Raw genomic sequence first — 25,127 nt, forward strand, 5'->3', positions numbered from 1 at the left:
AAATTTGTAATATTTAAATTCCTAGACTTTAATAAGTAATGTTTTAGTCCTTATACTTTTCCATCTGTGACAATTTAGGTTTTTTGCTGAGATATTTAAGTCTTAATTTATGTATTTAGGCTAGGTTATTGTCCTTTCTATAAATTCCCTATGTAATTCTCAAGTTAATACACGAGATTGTAATTCTCAAGTTAATATACAAGATTTTATTCAGTCAAATATCTGTTTCCACATGGTATCAGAGCTCAATCTCTAAAGTTTTCTATTTTTCAGTCGTAATTGTTGTTCGATTTCTGCCTCCGTCGACGACCGATCGATGGAGCCAGATCTACGCACTAATCCATCTTCGATTTGTTCCAGTTTTGTTGTTCAAATTCTCTAGACGTGAACCTCCAATCGTTCCAACCATGCAGATTGGTCAAATCTACAAATTTGCCTCAATCCTCAAGTCATCGACCATCGATCCTCACTGTGAAATAACTCGATCCTCGATCCCCACTATGAAGAACTCGATCCGGTCTATAACTCAATTTTCGATTGAACTCGATCCAAGTCTTGATCCAATTCAGAACTCAATCTAATCTAGAACTCGATCCAAGTCTTGATTCGGTCCAGAACTCGACCCAAGTCCCCCACTCGATGCTCGCTCAAATCTGCCACAAAACAAAACCCAAACCCACTCGATGTTTTGCTTCTGACAAGCCTAGTTTTGATTTGGTTCAGTCAAGCCTAGTTTTGGTTTGTCTTTGTTAATGGGTTTCAACTCTATTCTGTTTCGTTTTCAAATCTGGCATTTGTAGATCTCTGTTTTCAGCTTAGAAGTTTGTGAGTTTTGTTTTAGATCTTTATGAAGGTCTCTGTTTCCAACATAGAAGTTCGTGAGTTTCTATTTCCAGCCAGTTCTCTGTGGTCTGGTTTTTCATGGGTTTCTGCTTCCCGCCCAGATCTATCGTGTTTTGATTCAAAATTACTTCTTCAGTTTCTGTGATCCAGTTGTTTCAATTTATCCGCTTACAAACTCAAGTTGTTACTATCACCTTAATTTAACTCATTTGCATAACTAAATTAGGTTCATAATCACTACTTCTCAAATGGCCAGAAGCCATGTAAAAGCTCATTGGATCCATCTCTTAGCTTGAGTAATTTCTCTTAGAGTTTGAGGGAGGGTGTTGAGATATTTATGCCTTAATTTATGTATTTAGGCTATAATTAGGTTGTCGTCCTTTCTATAAATTTCCTATATAATTCTCAAGTAAACACAAGATTTTATTCAATCAAATATCTGTTTCCACATATACTATTAAAAATTGATGAAATTTCTTCCATATCTTAATTGATAAACTGATTAAAGGTAAAGTTTGTTTATAAATTTTAAATACTTAAATCGTTAAAGGATCAAAATTGTTAACTAAATTTGATGAATTTTTTCATGATAATGACTAAATTGTTATAAATTTGAAAGTTACAAGACAAAAATTGTTACATATTAAAGTTTAATTTTAAGGATTAAACTAGTACATGATTAAAAATATATATATAACGATCATATTGTACAAATCAAAGTCTATAGTCTATGAAATTTTAATGGACAAAAAATGATTTTTAAACTAAACAAAGTAAGAACATTAGAATAAATATAACAAAAAAGGAAATCGTAAAATAAGTTGCATGTAGCCCATATATATAGTAGATAGATAAATTATAATCCAAAATTTGATTAGTAAATTGATTTCCATTTAGAGTTATATTACAAAATGGACCAAAATAAAAAAATAAAAGGTTATCAAATAGATAAGAATTACAGTATATCACACATCAACACATACAGCGATCATACACAAGGTGGAACCTCTCTTAAATCCAAAATGTTATTTACAAACCAAAACTGCTATGATTTATTTAAATTTTGGTAATATTAGTTTATTGATTGAGGATTCTAAAACAACCTGATACCTTAAAAAAAAAAAACCAAAAAAAAAAAATCTAATTAGAAAATTTTAGAATTATTAACTACGAGTATATTGATTGGCTAAAATACTTTTCAAAAAATAAAGATGTTTTTTTTTTTTTTTTCCTTCTTAATTCAAATGGTTTTAGTGTATCCTTCTAACCCACGCGTTTTCTTATTGGTGCAAGTCCATGTCCTCAACACGTGTATATAAACAAACTCACTCGCCTTTAAACCATGCATTCAAAAGCAGATCGAAAGTTCTCCAAATATGTATACTCCTTCAATCATTTTATCACTTATTTTTGCCAATTTACTCCTCTTCTCCGGCTATCCTCCCACGGAGGCGGCCGGGGGGAGTTGGCGGTTGCTGCAGAGAAACGTCGGCATATCAGCCATGCACATGCAATTGCTTCGAAACGACCGCGTTGTGATGTTCGACCGCACTGATTTTGGTCCCTCCAATTTGTCTTTGCCCAGAGGAAAATGCCTTAGAGACCCTAACGCCAACATAAAAGTAGACTGTACAGCCCATTCTATTGAGTATAATGTCATCACCAACACATTCCGACCACTCATGGTTCATTCCGACGTTTGGTGTTCCTCCGGCGCCGTATTCCCCGATGGAACTCTCGTCCAAACTGGAGGTTTCAATTCCGGCGAACGCCGAGTCAGAATGTTCAAGCCCTGTCCCACCTGCGACTGGGAGGAGATTCAGTTGGGACTATCGGCCCGCCGATGGTATGCCACTAACCATATTCTTCCCGACGGTAGACAGATCATCATCGGCGGACGGAGACAGTTCAATTACGAATTCTATCCAAAAAATAGAGCAACTCAAAAAGTGTTCGATTTGCGTTTCTTGGCAGAGACAAATGACAATCAAATCGAAAACAATTTATACCCATTTGTTTTCCTTCAACCTGATGGGAATTTATTCATATTCGCCAATAACCGAGCGATTTTATTCGATTACACTAAAAACAGAGTCGTCAGAACATTTCCGGCGATTCCTGATGGCGAGCCGCGGTGCTACCCGAGTACTGGCTCTGCCGTGATGCTTCCGTTGAAAGTGGATGCTAAATCCATTGAAGTTGAGGTATTAGTGTGTGGTGGAGCTCCGAAAGGAGCTTTTACAAAGGCCAATAGTGGAGTTTTTGTAGAGGCGTTGAGAACTTGTGCCAGAATTAAAATTACTGACCGAAATCCTCAGTGGGTCATGGAAACAATGCCGCAACCCCGAGTGATGGTTGATATGTTGTTGCTTCCAAACGGCAACGTTTTGCTCATTAACGGAGGCTCCGCCGGTACTGCCGGTTGGGAAATCGGCAGGAAACCGGTCTTAAACCCGGTTGTGTACCACACAAATAACCCACGCGGTAAAAGATTCGAATTGCAGAATCCGACTAAAATTCCCCGAATGTATCACTCGACGGCGATATTACTCCGCGATGGGCGTGTTCTCGTTGGCGGCAGTAATCCACACGCGTTATACAATTTCACCGGCGTACTTTATCCGACGGAATTGCGGTTAGAAGCATTTTCCCCTTCGTATTTAGACCGTGAGTTTTCATATCTACGGCCCGCAATCCAATTTCCAGTTTCTCCGTCAAAGCTTCGACACGGGCAAGCATTGAAGGTGAGTTTCACAGTCCCCGGAAAAGTTGACCCAACAAGGCTGTCGGTGACGATTTTGTCGCCGTCGTTCAATACTCATTCGTTCTCCATGAATCAGAGGCTGTTGATTTTGGGCAGCAGGAAGTACAGACTTAGAGGGAATTTGAAATATGAAGTTGAAGTTACAATTCCGGCATCAGGTAATATTGCACCGTCGGGATATTATATATTATACCTTGTTCATAAGGAAATTCCCAGCGAGGGAGTTTGGGTGCAAATTCAGTGACGGACATTTGACATCGATTCGAGTTTTCTCTGTTTGGATATAATATTTTATTTTCATTCGTCTTTTGAGGTTTTACTTTTTAACACAATAATTGTCGATAAATATACCGGGAGAAAATTGAAAAAAAAAAAAAATACATACATGCATATATATATATAGTGGTTTGACTGGAGAAAGGTTTGATGTGTTTCAAATGAATAAAAGTTGGATTATTATTAGCAGGAAATTAAATGATGAAGGTCGGCTACTTATTTAGTTATTACTTGTAAATTTCATTGGCCGTAAATAATTTTAATTATATAGCTTGGTTTCTGATTGGTGTTTACTTGCTTATAAGTCCTTTTGATTATTTGAAATGAAATATTTATAATATATGTTTTTTTTCCTTTTAGCTTTCAGAATTGCACTCATTTTTTTATCTCCCTATTTTTCAAAACGTTTATAATAGGTTAGTGAAGTTTTTGAGTTTTTGTCTATGCAAATTGGTAATACTTAAACGAAGAAGATAAAAACTATTCAATTACAGTTTGATAGTTGAAATATTTCTATGATGTCTTTTTAAAAGTTATAGGCCTTGATTTAATATTTTTTTTTGTTCGTAATTGATTCACATAGAGTGTAATGAGGTACTAATTAAGTTAGATATTATAGTTTGTGAGTTATAGTAATTTGTAAGTTATAATGGTTTATATTTGAAATGCATACTATTTTAGTTTGAATAAGAAATAATAGACACCATGGCAATGAGAAAAACATAAGATACTTAGAAAATAATATATATTATAATATAAAAAAATTTAAAATAATAATACTATATATAATTATAGGTTATAATAATTAGCATTATCAACTATTATAATTGGAGGTTAAAAAATAAAGTGAACATAAAACGTCCCATAAAATTAAATTGTGAAAAAATCATGTGGCAAGTCGGTGTCTAATAGGTGGCACAAACGTATAATGTAAACAACAAATTAAACGATAACTAATTACTTGACGATTGACACAAAATTAAATGTCCCATAAAGAGGGAATAAAAGTTAAGTTGTTAACTGTCGTAAATTTAAAAAAAAAAAAAAAAAGGATTGAGATTTGATTTAATTAGATTTTAATTGGGTCTCTATAATTTTAAAGAAAAAAAATTGGGTGTAGCATCCATTACAAGAAAATTTATCTTTTTCAATGAATTTTCTCCCGACGCCTAAAAAACCATAAAGAAATGATACATTTTCTAGTACTTTTTTAGGCGGGAAAAACATCTTTTCTGACACAACTTTAAATATCGTCGAGAAGATGGTTTTTCCAACCCCATTTGGTTAGCTATTAGAAGAAAATTGGGTATAAAAAGTTTTTTAGTGACCTATCCCAACGGTATGTTAAAAAAGCGGGAGAAGATGGTTTTCCCAATCCCATATGGCTCCACTCATCTCTATGTAGACAACACCTTAATAAAAAGTTGTCAAGTGGTAGATTTTTTTTTTTTTTTTATAAAAAAGTTGAGTTATTTTTTTTTTACTATGTAAGAAAAATGAAATGTATGAGACAACACTTAATCATTACACAATTTTAAACTTAACATTATAACTCTAGGGATTGACATAATCTCACCTATGGTCTTTATTGTTAGATTTAGTTTAACAAACTATATTACATATCAGTGTGATTACTTACTTGCTTCAAGCTTTGTTTAATTTATGAATCACAGTAAAGATTAAAGAATTAATCATACCTTGTGATCGAAACATATACACTTCATCTTCTAGCAATCCATGTAAAAATACATTATTAATATCGATTTGTCTCAACTTCCAGCCATTATACAAGAGCCAAAGTGAAAAATAACACAAATGGTTACTTGCTTCACAATTGGACTAAAAATCTTAGTGTAATCAATATGTGTTTATTGGTTCTATCCTTTAACAACTAGTCTTGTCTTATACTTAGCAATATAAGCATGTGAGTTATTTGTCTTAATATTGAATACCCATTTGCACCCAAAAATCTTTTCATTAATCAAAGGTGTTTCCAAAGACCAATATCCAACATCGGTGTATCTTGACGAAATTCTAGTTTCTTGATCAATAAATTTCTTGAGCCCATATCCTCAGTATTGTGAGAACTTGCAATTTCCATAAGAGAAAACTTGCAATTTCCATAAGAGAAAAGTTAACTTCATGTAATTTAACTGTAGTAGTCTTATCACCAAGATTGATCGCTTTTAGATTGTATATATATATATATATATATATATTCACTGTCTAATAGAAAGTAAATTGTATGAACCAAAAGTAAGATGATGCCAAATCTTTAGAACTTTAAATATTGAGTTTGAAAATCCGAGACGACTCAAATGTAATCTAAATTGGACCTATGAAATCGAAGAAAATGCAAATTTTTTCCTTTTAAACAAACAAAGTGCTTGTCAAGACCATTTAAGAATTAGAGAGATATGAATGAGCTATATATATAATTAAAAGAAAACTAAAATATAATGGTTGGTGTTGTAATTTATATGAATAGGATGTTATGATTGATGAGGAATTGGGGATGAAATAAATGAGATTTATAAAGGTTGAGCGAAAATAGGTCTTTGGTTGTGATGGAAAGGTGTGACGGTTTCCAAAAGGGAATAGAAAGCAGTGGAAGTGGGTGAGTCTGTTTTGCTTTAGCCAATAATAATATTAATCGAATGAATTTCATGGGATTATTATATGAATATTCGAATCGACGACAAAAGAGGGTGAACCGACCTTACTGTCGTTTCCGCCGTCAAAATTTTCATTAAATTATATATGCTATGCTCCAAATCCAATATAAATCCAACACCCAAGACGAGAGAGTCGTTTTCATTTTCTAACTTTTCATTCTTATCTATTGTCATATTTAGTTTCAATACCAAATATAAAATCAATATAGAAATTTACACGATTCATTAACAATATGCTAACTACATCGACAGATAAAAGAAGAGAATAATTTTTTATTAGAGAAAAAAACATCATATTACAAAACAAGAGACACTAATAAAGTTTTATTAGAGAGTTTATATATATAATACACTGATCTATTAAACCTTAAGATGATAATCGGATAATTTAAGTTTCAAGAGACACCAACGAAAATTCCATACTTGATCGTTGTTTGAGACGTTAGAAAACATATTCAAGACATTCTAACATCATTCTACAACTAGAACATATTAGATTAGCAAGTTTTCAAATTGGAGGTTATCTTTACTGTGCGTTAATTATCTCTACCTTTTCCTCTTTATATGGATTTTTTTTTGTCATTTGCTTCTTCAATTACTTTACTTCAAACAATTGTTTTTTTTTTCCACATTTTATTCAACCTGAGTTAATTTCAAGTCTACATTTTCTAAAAAAAAAAAAAATAAAAATAATCAAGTTTACATGCATGTGGATTTTAAGTTTTGTAAACTTTTTTTTTTAGTTTTTTTTTTTTTTAATTGTCTTGTTTGTCCATGGTAAATAACCTTGTTTTTAAGAACTATGTGAGGCTTATTTGATTAGGGTTTTCATTATATTTATATATTCTATTATTTGAGGAAGGGTTCTCAAATATATTCTTCTTATAATATACTAATATGAATTTCAAATATGCACTCTAACAATATTTCAACAACTTAAAATTTGATGTATGCTCATCTAATTGCCCTTGAGGCTTATAAAATTTGAGGTATTCTTAAAAAAAAAAAAAAAAAAAAAGAAGAGAGAAACTGAAAACAACAATACTTTTATCAAAATAGCGTAACATAAAAATCTCTCAAAGATCCTGGCCATTCTTATAAAAGTAAATCTCAAATTATTAGTCATATTTAGAAAGTAAAAAGTTGATTGAAAACCAGGACTGTTATTTTTATGGCCAGTGGGTACAAGAAAAATCGTCAGAAGTGGAAATTTAACAAACCATCAAACTATAGTTCTAATTCATTATAATATAAGCGTTAAGATAATATGCCTTATTTATGTGTTCATATATATAATCCTAATATACATCAAATTAAAATGTAAAACTGACCAAGACTAAAGCTTTAGATTAAAGTATATATGGTCCATTCGAACCACTGATTTCTTGGTCGTGAACACATATTGCAGGCAAGTTAAGTTGAATCTCTTTGGTTGGTTAATTTGAATCTAGTTCAACTAATAAATAGGTTAAAATATCATTTTAGTTTCCATACTTTGAAGTTTGATAAATTATAGTCTTGTACTTTCAATGAATTTTAAATTTAGTACCTTAAATTATTATTATTATTTTTTATTGAAATTGATTAAATAATAATAATAATAATAACTTTTATATATATATAAATACGATGTGCGAATATGTTTTTTAAAATACTATTTTGATCCCCATATATTGACGTAGAAAGTTAGGTTCCGTTTGGTAACCATTTATGTATCATTTGATAATCATTGTTTTTGGGTTATTGTTTTTTAAAATTAAGTCTATAGATATTATTTCCACCTCTAATTTTCTTGGTTAGTTATCTATTTTTTACCACAGGTTTAAAAAACCAAACCAAAATTTAAAAAACTAAAAAATAGCTTTTAATAAATTGCCTTTGTTTTTGAAATCTGGTTAAGAATTCAAGTATTATACTTGATAAAGTTGCAAATCAGAGTAAGAAATGAGAACAAAATAAACTTAGTTTTCAAAAACCAAAATAAAAAATGAAATGGTAACCAAACAGGACCTTAATTTTTTGTTTTTAGCATTTGAAAGTTAAGTTTTACGTATTTTAAAAAACCAAACCAAATCTTGCGAACTAAAAAAAAGGTTTTTAAAAATTTATTTTGCTTTTTAAATTTAACTAAGACTTGAATTATTTTACTCTAGAAAAATACAAATCATGAGAATAAAATATATAGAAATAGATTTAATTTAAAAAAAGAAAAAGAAAAAGCAATATGGTTACGAAATGGGTATTAGGGATTCGAATCTATATATATTCTTGTCCACTTACCTTTTGGGTTAATTGCGATGGTGGGGAAACTGACACGTAAATCTGGATTCACCTATGAACCAGCAATCAAGAGTCGGATATGAAAAAGAAGCATAACCAATATATGGAATATTCGAAGGTACTTGTGATATCTAAGAGTTCTCTCTCTAAATTAAATTAATTATTACTCATGAATTTGGTCAGTGGACTTCTCGGGTGCGATTGAATAGAGAACCAAATTAAATAGACGTGTTTATTAATTATATTCAAAGAAACGATGATACCGAATTCAGACAATAGAAGAAGCTCCAGGATGTTTGTCGGGAAGAAAGTGCGGAGGTGAGTGAGTTGGCAGTAGGTTTTGCAATTTTTCAAACTCAATGAGAAACAGACGTGCGAGCATGTCAAACCCTCAACTGGGCCAGGCCCACAACGTTTTTGGACATTCTATTCTATTTGGGTTGGTATGAGATAGCTGGGCCAGGCCCATCAAGGTCTTTTAGTCGGGTCGGGCCTACAATGTACCGTTTATCCGCGACAAAATTGATCATCACGAGGAACAGTTAATAGGGTCACGAGGCCGAGACAACGCCGTCCGACCATTCCAATTTCCGAACCATACAAATTCCTTATTTCCTTCGCTTTTTTCTTCTTTTTTTTTTTACTGTTCCTCACGGGTTTTTTGCTTTTGCAGTTGCAGTTTTAATAAAACAATAAGTTCCATAAAAGTAAAATTTTGAAAAAAAAAAAGGAAAGAGAAAAGAAGAGTATATTCTTAAATTTATTTGGAGAAATAAAATGCAGAAAGAGCAGGAACGGTCAAGATTAACGAAGAAGACAAGACAGACAAGACTTTGGATTAAAAAGAGAGAAAATCTCAGAGATAATGACTTAAAGTAAAAGTCTCAGCAACCCCAAAAGAGGGAAAAAAAAAAAGAAAAAAGAAAAAAGAACGGAGTCCAATAAAATCCATTTATTTCTAATGCCTACTTCTCTCTCTCTCTATTTGAATTTATTTCCTTTATTAATTGAAAAATCCTAATTCTCGGAATGCCCAAACAAATCCACCCCACCACTTTTCTTTTATTTTATCTTAAAAATTTTTTATTTTTGCTTTTGCTTTTGCTTTAGCTATTGCTATTGTTATTGCTATTGCTTCCCATTTGGATTAGGGTTTCTTCTTGCTTCACCTTCTTCGTCTTGGAGTGAAAAAAGCTGATACCCTTCCCGATCTCTTCTACTAGCCGTTAACTTCTCCATTTTCCCGCCAATTTTAGCTTCTCTTTACCCATTTCTTTACTTGTTTTTTTCAACTCCTTTGCTTTCCGCTTCCTTCTGTCGTTTTTCGCTGCCGGTGTCTTTTGGAATTCCTTTTTACCGTTGCTCCATCTGACCTTGGCGGGAAATGTCTACGCTCGATGCCGGTTCCGAGGTCGAGGAGGTTAAGGAGAAGCAAGATAAGGCAGGGGAGCTTTTGTTCTGTGGTGCTACCTCCTGGGATATAATTGGTCGGAAAAAAGGTCCCGTTGAAGGAAACTTGGTCTCTCCCACTCGCCTTCGTCCGCTTGTCGGCGTTGACATTCGTTTTGTTGCTTCTGGTTGCAGTAAGTTTTTGCTATTCTGTTCAGGGACTGAGACTTTCTTGTTTTAAAATAGGTTATGTTTGGTCAGGTTTGGTTTTTATGTCACATTTTTTCTCCTAAACTAGACAGAGAGGTTGTTTGATGTATTTTATGGTGTATTCAACTCTGATCCTGCATTGCAGTGAAGTGGTTATTGACGTTTTGAATGTTAATCTTGGCGTAGCATCGTGTCATTGTGTGGCATTGGACGTGGAAGGGCGTTGCTATACCTGGGGACGCAATGAGGCATGTTTACTCTCAACTCTGAAGCTTATAACCATTTCATTTTCCTGTATGTATAGTTTCTTGTCTATTAATTGAATTCTTCCTGAACTATGAAGTTATCTGTGTTCAGAAAGGTCAATTGGGTCATGGAGATTTGATTCAACGAGATAGGCCTACTATTGTATCTGACCTTTCGAAGTATGTTACTATATTTGACGGAGATTTAATCCATTGGACTATTCAAGTTTAATATGTTTTTCTAAGAGTTAATGATGTATGTTGCAAGGTACAAGGTGGTTAAAGCTGGAGCAGGGAGAAACCACACTGTTGTGGTCACTGATGATGGAAATTCTCTATCCTTTGGTTGGAACAAACATGGCCAGTTGGGTACAGGTTCAATAAAAAATGGTGAGTTGAATTAATAAGAGTTTTTACTAAAGGTAAATGTTTACTTTTTATGTTGCATTGTTTAGAAAGAGAAATCTGAAATGTGCCTTGGAATGGTTGCATATGGGAATTGGGTATCAGTGCATGTCCATATGTTAAGTTAACTTCATTTCTAACTGAAAATTTTTCTTGTATTTGATCGTTGTTTCTTTTTCTTTCTTTTTGTTATGTAGAGATTGAGTTCTCTCCTGTGCGATGTCTTGTATCTGAAGTGCAAAATACTGCTTGTGGAGGTGAATTCACTGTGTGGTTATCTTCTATTGAAGGAGCTTCTATACTGTATGGTTTGTGTATCTTTAGATTCTATTGTTCTTGTCAGTTTCTTGCTTTATTTCATCTTTCTTGACTACTTGTAGCAATGGTTGTTTTGCCTTTTGGTTTTCTCAGTACTGCTGGACTTCCACAGTATGGACAGCTTGGTCATGGAACAGATAATGAGGTACTATACAATGTTTTCTTACTACTTTTTCTTCCTTTCCTTTTAGTTTGAATTGAACAAATGGAATATCTTTCACTGTACATCGTGAGAATCATTCCATTATGTTCATTCAAGTATTGTAGTCTGATATGTGATTACCAAGTGTGAGGCAGGCTTTTTGAAATTATTGTTTCAGTGTGGAATCTTGTTTTTGTGATTTTAATACCCAAACGACCTTTATGGTCTATGTCTGAAGCATTGGTTGTGATTGTTAGAAATGTACTTTTCAACTATTAGCTTCCCTCAAAGTTTGCTGATTTTTTAATTTTCCATCTATTCCATGTGTTATGGGAATATGACAGCATTTTAGACCCTTTTTTTTTGTCCAGGAACCCGTGTACTTGCTGTAATTTAACTTTCTGTATTAATAATATGAGAGAATTGGTGTTAAGATTATGCTCACACAACTTTATTTGGGATGCTTGCCTAATACATTAAGCACTGTTGTACTCATAATGGTAAGATATGCTAAGACTTATTTTATATGAAGTTTGCATTCCTAAAAATGTGATTGCAGTACAACACAAAGGATAGCTCAGTGAGACTTGCTTACGAAGCCCAACCACGCCCCAGAGCAATTGCTTCCCTTGCTGGAGAAAAAATTGTTAAAGTTGCATGTGGAACAAATCATACAGGTTTGTCATACAACCTTCCTCTATGGTATGCAGCCACTTTTGGAACCTGTTGGACCTGCTTGTTAATACTTATGTTTCTTTTTTTTTTTTTTTTAATGGAATGCAGTGGCTGTGGATTCTAATGGCTTTGTCTATACGTGAGTGTTGCTTTAGGCTACTTTCTTGATGTTTACTTTGTTTTGTCAATGTTGTATGCCATGGATTCTAATGGCTTTGTTTTGTTAATGTTTACTTTTATTTTTAGATGGGGCTTTGGCGGTTATGGAAGGTTTGTGATATGGATCAGCTTGCATTTGGTTACCTGCAATTCCACAACTCGAATACCCTTTCTAGCTCTTCTTCTCTTTATCTTGTTCTCAGTCACCACCTCCCCCCTCTTTGTTCAACTTCTCAATTTGTGTTGACTTTTTGGACGTGTTGATTTGCAGACTCGGGCATAGAGAGCAGAAGGATGAATGGGCCCCTCGACGTATTGATGTATTCCAGAGGAAAAATACTTTGCCTCCTGATGCTATCGTTTCAGCGGGGGCTATGAACTCTTCTTGTACTGCAGGTACTAGTTTCTAACATGAGGGCCTGGACATTGTTTCAAAAACTGATTTTCAAATTATTTTTTGTCTCTCTTATCAAAGAAAAATGATTTTTTGTCTCAACTTTCTTTTGGAAGGAATAAGGATATATCTCTGTCCTTGGCTTTCCATTTTACTCTTTGAGGCTTTGTCATTATTCCACTTTAGTGGTTATAAATGCTAAAACAAACTATTCGATTGTTGCTTTACAAACAAGGTAAATACTTGAAAAAAAAACCAATCAATGTTCCTTTTTTTTTTTTTTTTTTTTTTTTTTTTCTAAAAAATTATTATTATTATTATTATCATTCTGATTATTATTATTATTATTATTATTATTATTACAATTATTATTATTATTATTATTATGTGTTAAATAAATTGCTTCCATTAACAAATTATTCTACCTTGTGAATTTTCTTTTACCACCACTGCCTCCGAACTCAGTTTCTGATGAGTCTTCTGTTTGCTATGTATTTTACCTCATGCATATGGCGTACCCCCATCTTTGTAGTGTTCTGAATTGTATATCCACTGATTTTTATGCAACCTGTCACTCCTCTATTTGTTGCTTTTGAGTTTGATTTTCTCGTTCTTTTCATTGCAAGAAGTCTTTTAGGTATTGAAGTATTTTGTATGATGACAGAGATGATCTGTTGAACTTGAACTCGAACTGGAGATGTGATACTAGCCTAGCTTTTTGGTACACATTGATATTTTTTTTTCCCCAGGTGGAGGGCAGCTATATATGTGGGGAAAAATAAAAAATGCTGGAGATGACTGGATGTATCCCAAACCTCTCATGGATTTAAGGTTTTGCTCCGCTATATGTTGCTCTATGTAGAGTTTTTCTCCCTCTACTATTTATTATCAATGTGAATTTGAATTATTGTATTGTGCCTTCTCTTTGGAATTATTTCATATATTGTTTCATCAAGCTATGTGCTTGTTTCTTTTCACTCAGTGGATGGAATATAAGATGCATGGATTCGGGCAACATGCACCATTTTGTGGGTGCCGATAACTCGTGCATTAGTTGGGGTCATGCACAATATGGAGAGCTTGGATATGGCCCAATGGGGCAGAAGTATGTCCTTTTGCAATCCTAAATGCCTCTTGCCTAGTTGTCTTCATCTTAAATGTTATCTTATTCCGGCCTCTGCTGTTTAGGTCTTCGGCAGTACCCAAAAAGGTTGATATCCTGGAGAACATGCATATCATAAGGTATATCAGTATTTATATATAGAGGCTCTCCTTAAGTATTGTAGGATTTTACAGATTTTTATTTTTGTTTTAGTGTTGCATGTGGTGCTGGACATTCTATGGTGGTTGTTGATAGAACAAATGTAGCTGATCGACTTGCTCAGGTAACAGTTTAAAAGTATACATTCATCAATGTCCTCACTTTAATGACATTTAGTATGCTTTCCAAATATTTTGGTTTTGAAATAGATGTCAACGTGTTCAAAATGTTATGGGTAAGTTGATGGTTTATGGAAATTGTTTTAATCGATTGTAATTAGGTTCCAAGATATTCAAGCCTTGTTTGTTAACACTTATCTTCTCTATTTTCTGTCTGTTTAATATTTAAAGCATGTTTGGTAATAGTTCCCTTCCCCATTTCCAGAATTTATTTCTTGTTTTCAAATTTAGTGTGCAATATCTGGGAAAATGTATGAGAAGTGAGGGGTGGATGACAATTCCAAACATACATGTTTGTGTAAAGTTGGAAGGATGATTCAGGTAATGGAGCAATGGATATTGTGAAGGTCTCCTATTACTAATTTGTATACCAGTAGGAAGGAAGGTAACCATGCGAATGAGTGTTGGGTGGTAAATTTACATTTTGCTGTGTCCATGCGACTGTTAGTTGGGTAGAGGATGGACCCTTTTTGAAAGAGTTGTGCCGAGGGAGGGGGCATCTTTTCTGTGACTAGGTTCTGTTAAGAGAATTGGAAGAGATTGGGGAGCTCTTGAATCCTTTCCCATTGTTGATAAATAAAATTGAGACTGAGGCCTATCATTTTTGTTATGGGCCCTTTATTATTTAAGGGTTTCCATAAAAAAAGAGGAATCACATTCATAACAATTTGTTCCTCTGGAATTGGAGCAGCTGGACTTGCCTTCCCTTGCTTTTCTTGACCTTTTTCTTAACTGCGCTGTGCTTGAAACTGCTGTATTCTGCAATGACATACCAGGACTAGTCATATATAGCAAATGCATCTGTACTCTTCAGCATTTTCCATTTTTCATTTGTTAATCACTGCTATTTACCTATCAAACAGCTCTTTCCATTTTTTTTTTGTTCGGTTTTCATTATAAATGTTGCTTTTTACTTGGGTATATGTATACTTCTAACTTTTAGTTTATTTGATAACAGCTTGATATACACGATGGCAAAGCTTTTGATGAAGGTATGTTAACACTAATAATAAACAAGATAATATGGTTATTAAGGATAATCAGGATCGCTTTGGCATGTGAAAGTTGAGATTAAGATAGAGGATTATAGTGGGAATTTCAGAGACTGAAGCTATTATTCTGGATGCAGAGAATGCGGTATCGGATCCGATACCACAGAGTAAAGGTTCAGCCATCAAGTCAACTCCAAAGGCTGCTAAAGCATCTCAGAATGCGAAAAAGAGGAAGAAATCAAAAGATTCAACAGACTCGGAGGAAGAAGAGGGGGAAAATGAAGATGATGACAGTAGCGATGAAGAGGCCAATGGGCTATCAGATACGAGTGAACAGTATGGAAGCAAAAGTAAGGGTAGAGGTAGCAGAAAGGGTGGTAAAAAGTCATCCAGTGGCGGGAACGGCATGGGTCGTGGACGGGGTCGTCCCCCATCGAACAACAAGAAACCAGCAGCTTCTCAAGGAAAAGCAGTAGGAGCTAAGAGAGGCAGACCTCGGAAGACATGAAGCCATCCGTCATAGTGTAGGTTTAATTGGTGACCCTTCAATTAAAATGAATTCAACCATCTATTACACCAGACGATATATCTGCAGTTTTGAGATTATTTCCCCACCATTTATTTTCAATGATATGATTATCCAGAGATGTACACTAACTTACCTGATGACATTGATTGTTCAGAACTTCAGCAAGACTTTTATTTTTGAGTTTTGAAGGTATATCGAGTGTAAAAACATTTCGAAATTTTTAGAGCTAAATGGAAAGTCTCTTTCACGTGATTGTTCTGAGAACAACACTCTCATCACCTATTATAAGTCTTAGTCGTAAAACATCCAGCAATGTTAACCTCTGCATTGTGTAGGACATCTGATATTCGATGAATCTCGAGGAAGTTTGTGCTGGGGCCAATGGGAGCAATCATGCTTGCTTCTAAACTAAAGCAAGGAACAGGAAGAGAGCGCATCAGGGGTTTCTCAAGTTCATCTCGCTCCTAGCTGAGCTTCGCTGGATACAGCCATGAGAGAGAGGGGAGGACCCATCTTCAAGGACTCTAACATCTCAACCCCCTCTTTGAAAGAAGACGCTGTTGGATTACTAGTTCTGGAGAGTTTGTGCATATTATTCTCCCTTTGTCTTTTTCATCATCTTTCCAGTTCATAAAGCAAGGTTCACAGTAACATCTTATGTTTGCCATATTGGCAACACTGTCACATTCAACTTGAAAAAGGAACCAAAGTGTAACATGCCACACAATGAACCGGGTTCAGCATATGCTTTAGATCAATCCAAACCGGGTAATGAAAGTATATACAAAGTATTTGATTGATTAAAATTCCGAGTTGTTTGACATTTGTTTTTGTGTTTTTGTTAGATGGGTAAGATCCCCGACCACAGTATCTCTCAAGAGAGCTCCTGGGGCTTGTGGGGAATCAAGTGGCTTAAATAGAAACATACATTGATTCCTTGTGGGCTTAGTAATTTCAAAATCGTTGGCCAATTTTAGTACACTACACTTTGAAGCATTCACATGATTCTTGGCAATCAACCCATGTGAGTCTGGCTCCACCAGACATCCCATGGTGTGAGGTCCTTCGTCCTGACGGTGCAGTGTCATATACCTCATAATATGCCCTGGTTGGTTCTTCAAACATTCTTTCACCAACATAATTATTGTCTCTCTTGTCACCTATTTTGCTTCATTTTAACTCAAATTTTCTATTAAATCCGATCTTAATCCATCAACCTTCATTTTTAACATGCATCGACTGATTTAAATATACACACTCTCTCTACCAAGAGGTCAGAATTCAAATACTACAATTTGTATATTGTTGAACTAAAAAATTTAGTTTCATTTTTCGAGTGCAAATGATTTGTGTTGAGATTTTTGGTATGTTTAAAAAACTCAAATTTCAATTTAACATAAACTGTGTCAGTCACTTTTATTATTATAGAAAAAACCTAGAAATATTATGGTTGGATACTATGGCCATTAGTGTCATCACATGTATATGTGTGGGTTATTACCTGCTATTGAGGTAGGTGAGTAGTTGCAAGAACGAAGAGGTGCCCTACCAGAAACTCATAATTGTTATTTCATCCAAATAGGAAATGACGAATAGAAGAACACCATTTCAACCGTTTAATTTAAAAAATAAGTCATTTTGAAAAAATTTAAGTATTTGACAACTACTTAAAATGAATTAAAAAAAATGAATTTATAAAATAAATTCGCTTAAGATAAACACTTGAAAATATTTTTTTTAAAAATGATTTTCAAATGTTTAATAGTTAATCTCTCCTTAATTTGTCCAATTCTTATAATGACTAAAACTCTCCAAAAGTCGTCTACCATACTTCCATTATGTTCCCATGGCTACTATTGCTCTCCGCGACCACCACCGACCACCATTATTTTAAATTGTTAGTTCCATTTTATAGTAATTTGACATTAGTGAAAGCACTATTAGTATATAACAAACCAACAAATTTATATATAAAAATAAATTTGAAAAAAGTTGTCAAACATATAAGTGTTTTTATCAAATGAAAATAAATTTTTGAAAAATATTTTTTTCTAAGTCAATCCAAGCAGACCTTTAATTTCATATAATTTTAGTTTCCAATGCTACTATAATTCCTGTTGTGTTATGAATTATGATATATATATATATATATCACTTGAAGTTCAAGTCCGCATAATTATATATATTTTTAATTTGATCCTTAAAATTTGAGTTTAATTTTAATTTATTCCCAATAATTTTAGATGTTTCGATTTGGTGTTTATGGTTTGAACTTAATTTCAATATAGTATCTTTAGTTATACAAATTTTAAATTTTATCCATATGGTTCAGGCAGACTACATGAACCAACCTTGTAGCGTGGTAGTATTGAATATGAAGCATATCTTCCATTTACATGGAAATGTTGGGTGAATCTTCAAACTATATATGGTTAATTTGCGAGGTTGGAGCAAGTTATATGAATCAAAATAACTATATCATAAAATTTCATTGATCTAAAATTAGACCTTTTTTTATTTTAAAAAAAAAATGGTCTCCAAGTTGAGCTACATCCGTAGCCTCCAATTTAATTTAATTATCATGTCACACTGTCTTTGTCCATATTACCCTGTCACACATTTTCTGTCTCCTGAATTTCCAATCTTCCCATCTCACACATGTGGCAGTAAAATAATTGGCCTCAATCTCAGTATTAATATCCAATAGTTTTATACTATTTCCAGTTTCCACTCTTATTTTAACTATATTATTTATTTTATAATAATCATCTCAAAATTTAAAATGTGTAAATCATTATACGAAATTAGTGACATTAATCTAGAAATTTTCCGTCCCATCTAATATCTTTTTCCTTTCTCTATTTTGGGCATATTATTTAATTGACTTCATTATTTGATTTTATTATTGCTGAAATTATAGAAGCAATAATTTTATTATATAATTGAACAGTGAAACAGATTGAAAAATATATATAGGGGAAGGGGTTTCGATTACCTTCTATCGCTTTGCCGGTGGCCCATATTTTTAACCACATGATATCTTTATTTAAATTAATTAAAACGATATTGACTTAGTAAACGTAATTTATCGCGAGTAATTGTCGAGAAATTGGGGAATTGAAATATTTTATTATTATTTTTATCTGCAATACTTGAAAGGAGCAGAACTGCAGAAGCCTTTCTCCCTCGGCCTCCCCACTCCCTCTCGTTCTTTTGCTGAAACGGATTTCAAATAGCTAAATTTTGTTGAGTTTTAGTGGTTTTTGAGTTCCGGATTCCTCTGTGTGGCCTCTTTTTGGTGCTCCCGATGCTAGTCTAGTGCTGGAGGGTTTTGTTTTTGGTCTCCTAGATCTGTGAAACAGTCGGTGAAAGGTTTGTAGCTATGGGGAAGTCTACTTCGTGCTTTAAGATAATCGCGTGCGGTGGTGATTCGAGGGAGAAAGATGACATTGATAATGATATTCCTGAGGTATCTATCTCATTGGCTCTTCGGAATTTTGGCTTTTCTTCGTTTGCTTTCTCAGCTTTTGCTTTTCTTTTAGTTTTCTGCTTATTATGAATGTATCTCTTTGGTTGAACTGGCGTTTAATGCTCAAATTTAGTCTCTACTTAGTGGAAGTGAGCAATGTACTTGTTTCGGCGGGTTTACTGAATAAGCAATATTTGATGTTTCTAGAATTTGTGTTCTGCTAAAATCTAGCGATAATGATCTAGTTTGTTTCTCGCTTATCAAATAATTGGAATTAAGAAATGAATTATAGTGGAGACTTGCTAAGCATTTTATGAGAATTGTGCTGCATTACGGATTCGATTACCTTCTATCGCTTTACTGTCCTTTTCTCAATGCATCTTTGTGAGATTATGCCTTTCTGTAGTGTTAAAAGTGCTATTGTTCCAAGTTTTGGTTCATTTCTTGTTATGCGCGATTGGATCAAGATACGGAATGTGTATTTTAGTCATTTTTATGTTGCATTTGTGTTTCATATAATATGATCCAATTTAAATTTATCCAGAGCAAGCGTTTGAATGACAAACAAGGTTGGAGTTTTCGAAAGAGATCTAGCCGGCAACGAGTGCTAAGCAACACTGTGATAGCTGAAATCGCTTCTCCTGGAAATAAAGAGAGCTTCGATACTGCTAACATTAACTTCCAGCCACCAACTAACGGTTCTATAATAGAAAAAGATCCTGTTTTGCAGTGCGCAAGCGAGAAACCTCAATTACAGAGTACTGAAAATCTCAAGGAATCTGAAGTTGTTGATGTCATTCAAAAGGAGAGTAAAGTTGACGTTGATATTGAGGAACGCAGCGTTATTATCATCCAGACTGTTGTCAGAGGGTGGTTGGTATGTTCTATTGAAATGTTCAGATCAGATATTATGACCGATCCCCATCCTTGTCCCTTCATTTATGTGAACTTCTTTTGCAGGCCCGAGGAGAGCTTCTGAAGCTTAAGAATGTGGTTAAGTTGCAAGCTGCTATCCGTGGGCGCTTGGTCAGGAAACATGCTGTTGAAACTCTTCGCTGTATTCAGGCCATCATCAAATTCCAAGCTCTTGTGCGTGCACGTTTTACCCATTTGGCACTTGAACAGTCAAATTCTGAAGAACAGGACGTGGACAGCAATAGATATAAGGCCTTGGTAACACAACTTAACCCAGATTTGATTTTGACTTTAAAAAAATATGCATACTGTTCATGGCTTCAAATTACCAATCCAATTATGCATGAGAGCGATGATAACGAAAGAAATATTCATGCTACCTCCTCTTTATTTTGTATCTTGTATTTCAGGAGAAGGAAAAGTTGAGGAAATCAAGTGAGACTTACGTTTCAATTGAGAAATTACTTGGCAACAGCTTTGTTCGACAGGTTTTATTCTGTTATCCTGTGATTTGTTAAGAATTAAGCACCATAACAATTACATATATTTATATCTTATAAAACTGGTTTTTATTTTATTTGAAGCTGCTGGAGTCTACATCAACCACCGGACCTATCAACATTAGTTACCAACATTCTAAATCTGAGACTACTTGGAAATGGTTGGAGAGATGGACGTCTTTTTCATCAGTCGATGTTCTGGAGATGAGGGAAGCAGAGTTCATGACGGGGGAGCAAGGAAAGGAAAAGAAAAAAACACTTTGTGCGTCTGAAGTTAGTGCTGGGATTGACTCTAATGTTTTTTGCAAGTCAGCTGTTTCAAGAACCTGCGTTGGGGAATCAGTTGTGCATTCTGAAAGTGAAGATAACTTGATTACTTATGATATGGACAGTGCAGAGTTTCAGCCATGTCAACTTACCTCTTCCAAGACGGAGGGTTTGGAGCAGGCATGGGTTGAGGAGGATACAGATGTCTGGAATGTGAAAGAGACCTTGATGGAGGCAAATTCTCCCTTAGATCAGAGGATGCAATTGGTCGCAGATTCTCAGTTGCAGTATAACACTCATACAGAGAAGCTTGGAACAGAAATCCAGCAAAACAAAACATCGACTGGGATGTTTTCCTCAAATCAACCAGAGGTGAAGGAGAAAAAGACTATCTTTGGTTCGAGGAGGGCAAGTAATCCAGCTTTCATTGCTGCACAGTCCAAATTTCAAGAATTGAGTTCGATGGAAAGTTCAGGTAGATCAATCAGTTCATCATATCAAGAAACTGGGGCAGAGTCTCGTATTGGTGCTATGTCATCTGCTTCAGGTACTGCTCTAAGGACGGAGGAGTTGTCCACTACAGAAGACTTCATCACAAATGGATCCAGGACGGTTCGAATTGGTGGCTCTGACTGTGGGACTGAACTTTCTATTACCTCTACTCTTGATTCACCCGATTTATCCGAAGCTGGAGCCTTAGAATATGAGCATGAAACCAATGTAACTGAGATATGTGTCCATGACCGTAGCAGTAATAAGAGCACAGAAATTGACGTGGGTAGTGCTCCCTCCAGTCTAGTGTCAAACTTATATCAACCTCTTTTGGCGTCTCCAGAAAAGTCTAGTGTTGTCTCTGGCGAATTCATCAACAAAATAACTGTGAAGTCTACTCAAAATGAATTGAAGCCGGACGTAAATGCATCTGATCTGCAGAGAAAACAGGATGCTGAAACAGGTAATTACAGGTTGTCCCCATCAGCCTCTCCAAGAAGCCATGTCACTCATCTTGAATCCCAAGGAACACCTCCCAGTCAGATCTCAATAAAATCTAATAAGAGAAAAACTGATGCGAGCAGAAGCAACCACAAGCGCAAGTCACTAACTGCTAGTAAGAAATCACCCTCAAATCTCCATCGCAATGTTGACTCGCCAAATCATTTGGAACCTTTTCCTAAAGATGAGAAGATTGAAAAGAGACGCAATTCTTTTGGCTCAGCAAGATCTGATCATCTTGAAGAAGAGTCGAGAGAAAGCAGTTGCAATCAATCTCTCCCTCATTTCATGCGAGCTACAGAGTCTGCCAGAGCTAAGGTGCATTTAAACAATTCTCCAAGATCCAGTCCAGATGTCCAAGATGCAGAAATCTACATCAAGAAAAGGCATTCATTACCTGGTGCCAATGGAAGGCAGGGTTCCCCACGAATCCAAAGATCAACTTCTCAAGCACAGAAGAACGGAAAGGGAAATGGTAAACGTTCTTGTTAAAATTTTCGTTTCCCCAAAAAACATATTTATATATTTGTTTTGCTTACTGGTTATGCCTTTTATTTTAATTTTCAGAGAGAAAGTGGCAAAGATAGATGGTGAATTTGGGGCTTCCTTGTGATCAACATTTTTTGAAGTGATCACAGCCTCAAAGACCGACATTATGACTAGCATTAGATCTGAAGGATGAATTTGGGTTTGATTAGTGGACCAATATTTTACTGAGTATATATGATTCATGTTCTTTTCGGTTCTTTGAGTTTCGTGAGTAGCATCGCTACTGAAATTGGTGCAGTTTGTAACATCTGTTCTAGAAGTTTGGTTACCACGGGAAAGGTTATATATACATTTGGGTTTAGTTTGTGTAAATTGTGATTGATGATCCACCATCAGTTCGTTACTATTGTTATATTCTTATATAAAAGTGGTAATTATCCTTACCACACCTCCCCTTCGCAAAATTGACAAGGTACGATGTTGAATGAAGTGGTTAGTTGTCAACTAAGCTTAAATAACTCGAAGCAAATATCTATGACGTAAAAGTCTAAGGTTGGAACTTATTACAATATATGTATTTTGTTATATATTTCTCCCGTATTCTATTAATATCCATTTAATTTCTATTATTTCGTGCCGTGCACATGTATCTATATTCAAGAGAGGATTTCTCTTTTGTGGAATAACATGAATTTTCATTTTCCCTCTCAATTATCATGATATGGTATCTGAGTGGTAATTTTACTCAATCTTTCTGTGTTTTTCATTTTCATTTTCGTCTTCTTCTTTCGTTCACGACTATGATTTCCATAAACCCTAGCAACTCTAGCACTTATTCTTCGTCAATCTAAGCTCATTTCAATCATTCACCTCCACCATCCCTCTGGACCAACTAGGGTTTTTGTTATACAGCTGTTGTGTAACAACCCGACTTCTTAGGACACCTAAAAAGGGGATCGTTACTACATGCATGCATAAATGCCACATTGAGGAAAAAGAAATAAATGAAATAAAATAATAGAATTTTGGACTGCCTAAGTGTATAAAGAAACTATCTGGATTTTAACTCAAGATCTCATCAGGGTACCCCTTAACATGAAGATAGAAATTTAATTAAAAAGCAGAGGAAAAATATTAACTTAAACCTTAGATCCAGTCAAGGAAGGTTTGTGAAAAGAAAACTAAAAACAAAACAAAACATGAGAAGACATATAAGTTCAAATGCGGAACCCGTAGTTCAAACAACTATAACTGTTTCAAAAAAAAAAAAAAAAAAAAACCAACCAAAGGACATATTGTTTTGCCTTGACTCGCATGTCTAGTGGCCTGATGGCACACCGTCAAAACATAGAAATATACATGAAAGTGATGCTGTTGGTTCACCAAATCATAACATGCAAATGAACCCGTTGGCTCACGCATGTCTAGTGGCTTGAAGGAACACCGTCAAGACATGAAACTAGACCCGTCGATCCCCTGAAATAAAACATGCATCGAGGTGAGACGGTAAACTGCCCTATTGGTCTAATCATGCATCACATACATAATTTCAGTATTATTCCCACCGCACAGATCATAGCATAACATGGAAGTTCAAACACGCTCATAATACTCAAATCTGTCATGCAACAAGTATATCACAAAGACAAAATCATGCTTCTAAAGTCCATTAATTAACTTTATAAATCTAATCTAGGCCGCCTGGTATGACGACACCGGTAATGGTACCATTTACCTCAAATTAGTTTAAAAAAAATGGTCCACGTAAATAATCTCCTTAAAATTTCTTTAATAAACTTGAATCAACTCAAAGTTTTGGCTTGGTCCAAAACAAATTCCAAAATTCAATTCAATTTGCCAACCTGAACATGAATTAAATCCAAAATCAATAACTTAAATTTTCCACTATTACTCTCAACCCAAAAGAATAACCATCCAACAACTTACCCAAAACTTATCAAACTTTAACAATTTTCTGCAAAACAAATGGTCTCTATCTTGATGGTCAACACCTAAAAATTTCCAAATCTTGAATCTAAGTTTCAAACCAAAGAGAGATTACTAATTTAATTCAAAATCAAATGGGTGAATTACACCTCCCAAATTCCAAGGAAATTAAGTCTTACTCAAGATTTTTCTCAAGATTCTGGCAAGGATCGGGGCAGTGGTGAGCGACGGTGCATTGGTTCGTGGTTAGGCGCGGCGACAGGAATGGATCTGCACGTGGGTGGCCGAACGGCAGCCTCGAGTCACAGTTGGGAGCCCGTGCGTGAAGGTGCCGATTGGCTTGGGGCGGCACTGAGTCCTGCGAATGCTGAACAGAGAAACGTTCGAGTCACGTAAACGTCGAACGGAGGAGGCAGGTGTTGAACGGAAACAGAGGTCTGGGCGGTGCCGTGAGAGAAGGATGGATCATGGAGCAAGCAAGTATGGATCAAGGAGTAGAGTGATGACATTCGCTTTATCTGGAAAGAATAAAGAAGGATTAGTAGATAGAACGATCGTAAAACCAAGTCCTAGAGAGAAAATTTTATCTGTTGCATGGAAATGTAACAACGATAGTGATTACTTTATGGATCACGAATTCTGTTTCGAAAGAAATTTCCATAAGTATTATCTACTCTGGATCTGCAAAGTTCGTTTGAGATGAACTCAAGGATCGTTTTAGATAGAGCAATAGTCTACATCTTTATCAACTTTGCAAATAGTTAGTCACTACAAATCAAGGTACACTTTCGGTTGAAGCATATTATACTAA

General features: G+C 34.8%; 3 protein-coding genes across 3 annotated transcripts; all 3 read left to right on the forward strand.

Annotated features, from left to right (window-relative positions):
- Nucleotides 1–2,163: 2,163 nt before the first annotated feature.
- On the forward strand, nt 2,164–4,163 carry LOC120086858 (glyoxal oxidase-related protein). Its single transcript, XM_039043675.2, has one exon. It carries the CDS (start codon nt 2,220–2,222, stop codon nt 3,849–3,851), a length of 1,632 nt encoding a protein of 543 aa, XP_038899603.1. The 5' UTR covers nt 2,164–2,219; the 3' UTR covers nt 3,852–4,163.
- A 5,552-nt stretch (nt 4,164–9,715) lies between these two features.
- On the forward strand, nt 9,716–16,000 carry LOC120086299 (Regulator of chromosome condensation (RCC1) family protein). The gene is made up of 16 exons (XM_039042867.2): nt 9,716–10,421; nt 10,624–10,685; nt 10,795–10,862; nt 10,951–11,072; nt 11,285–11,390; nt 11,499–11,550; nt 12,107–12,224; nt 12,331–12,361; nt 12,469–12,492; nt 12,653–12,777; nt 13,525–13,606; nt 13,758–13,880; nt 13,964–14,017; nt 14,091–14,160; nt 15,174–15,207; nt 15,345–16,000. Exons 1-16 carry the CDS (start codon nt 10,223–10,225, stop codon nt 15,713–15,715), a joined length of 1,641 nt encoding a protein of 546 aa, XP_038898795.1. The 5' UTR covers nt 9,716–10,222; the 3' UTR covers nt 15,716–16,000.
- A 2,884-nt stretch (nt 16,001–18,884) lies between these two features.
- Nucleotides 18,885–22,833, forward strand: IQD32 (IQ-domain 32). Its single transcript, XM_039042691.2, has 6 exons — nt 18,885–19,205; nt 19,750–20,082; nt 20,166–20,378; nt 20,531–20,608; nt 20,705–22,355; nt 22,448–22,833. The coding sequence occupies exons 1-6, from the start codon at nt 19,119–19,121 to the stop codon at nt 22,465–22,467; spliced, it is 2,382 nt and encodes a 793-aa protein (XP_038898619.1). The 5' UTR covers nt 18,885–19,118; the 3' UTR covers nt 22,468–22,833.
- The last annotated feature ends 2,294 nt before the right edge of the window (nt 22,834–25,127 follow it).

The sequence above is a fragment of the Benincasa hispida genome, chromosome 9, assembly GCF_027475165.1.
Source record: "Benincasa hispida cultivar pf3 chromosome 9, pf3_genome.v1.1, whole genome shotgun sequence".
Lineage (NCBI taxonomy): Eukaryota > Viridiplantae > Streptophyta > Magnoliopsida > Cucurbitales > Cucurbitaceae > Benincasa > Benincasa hispida.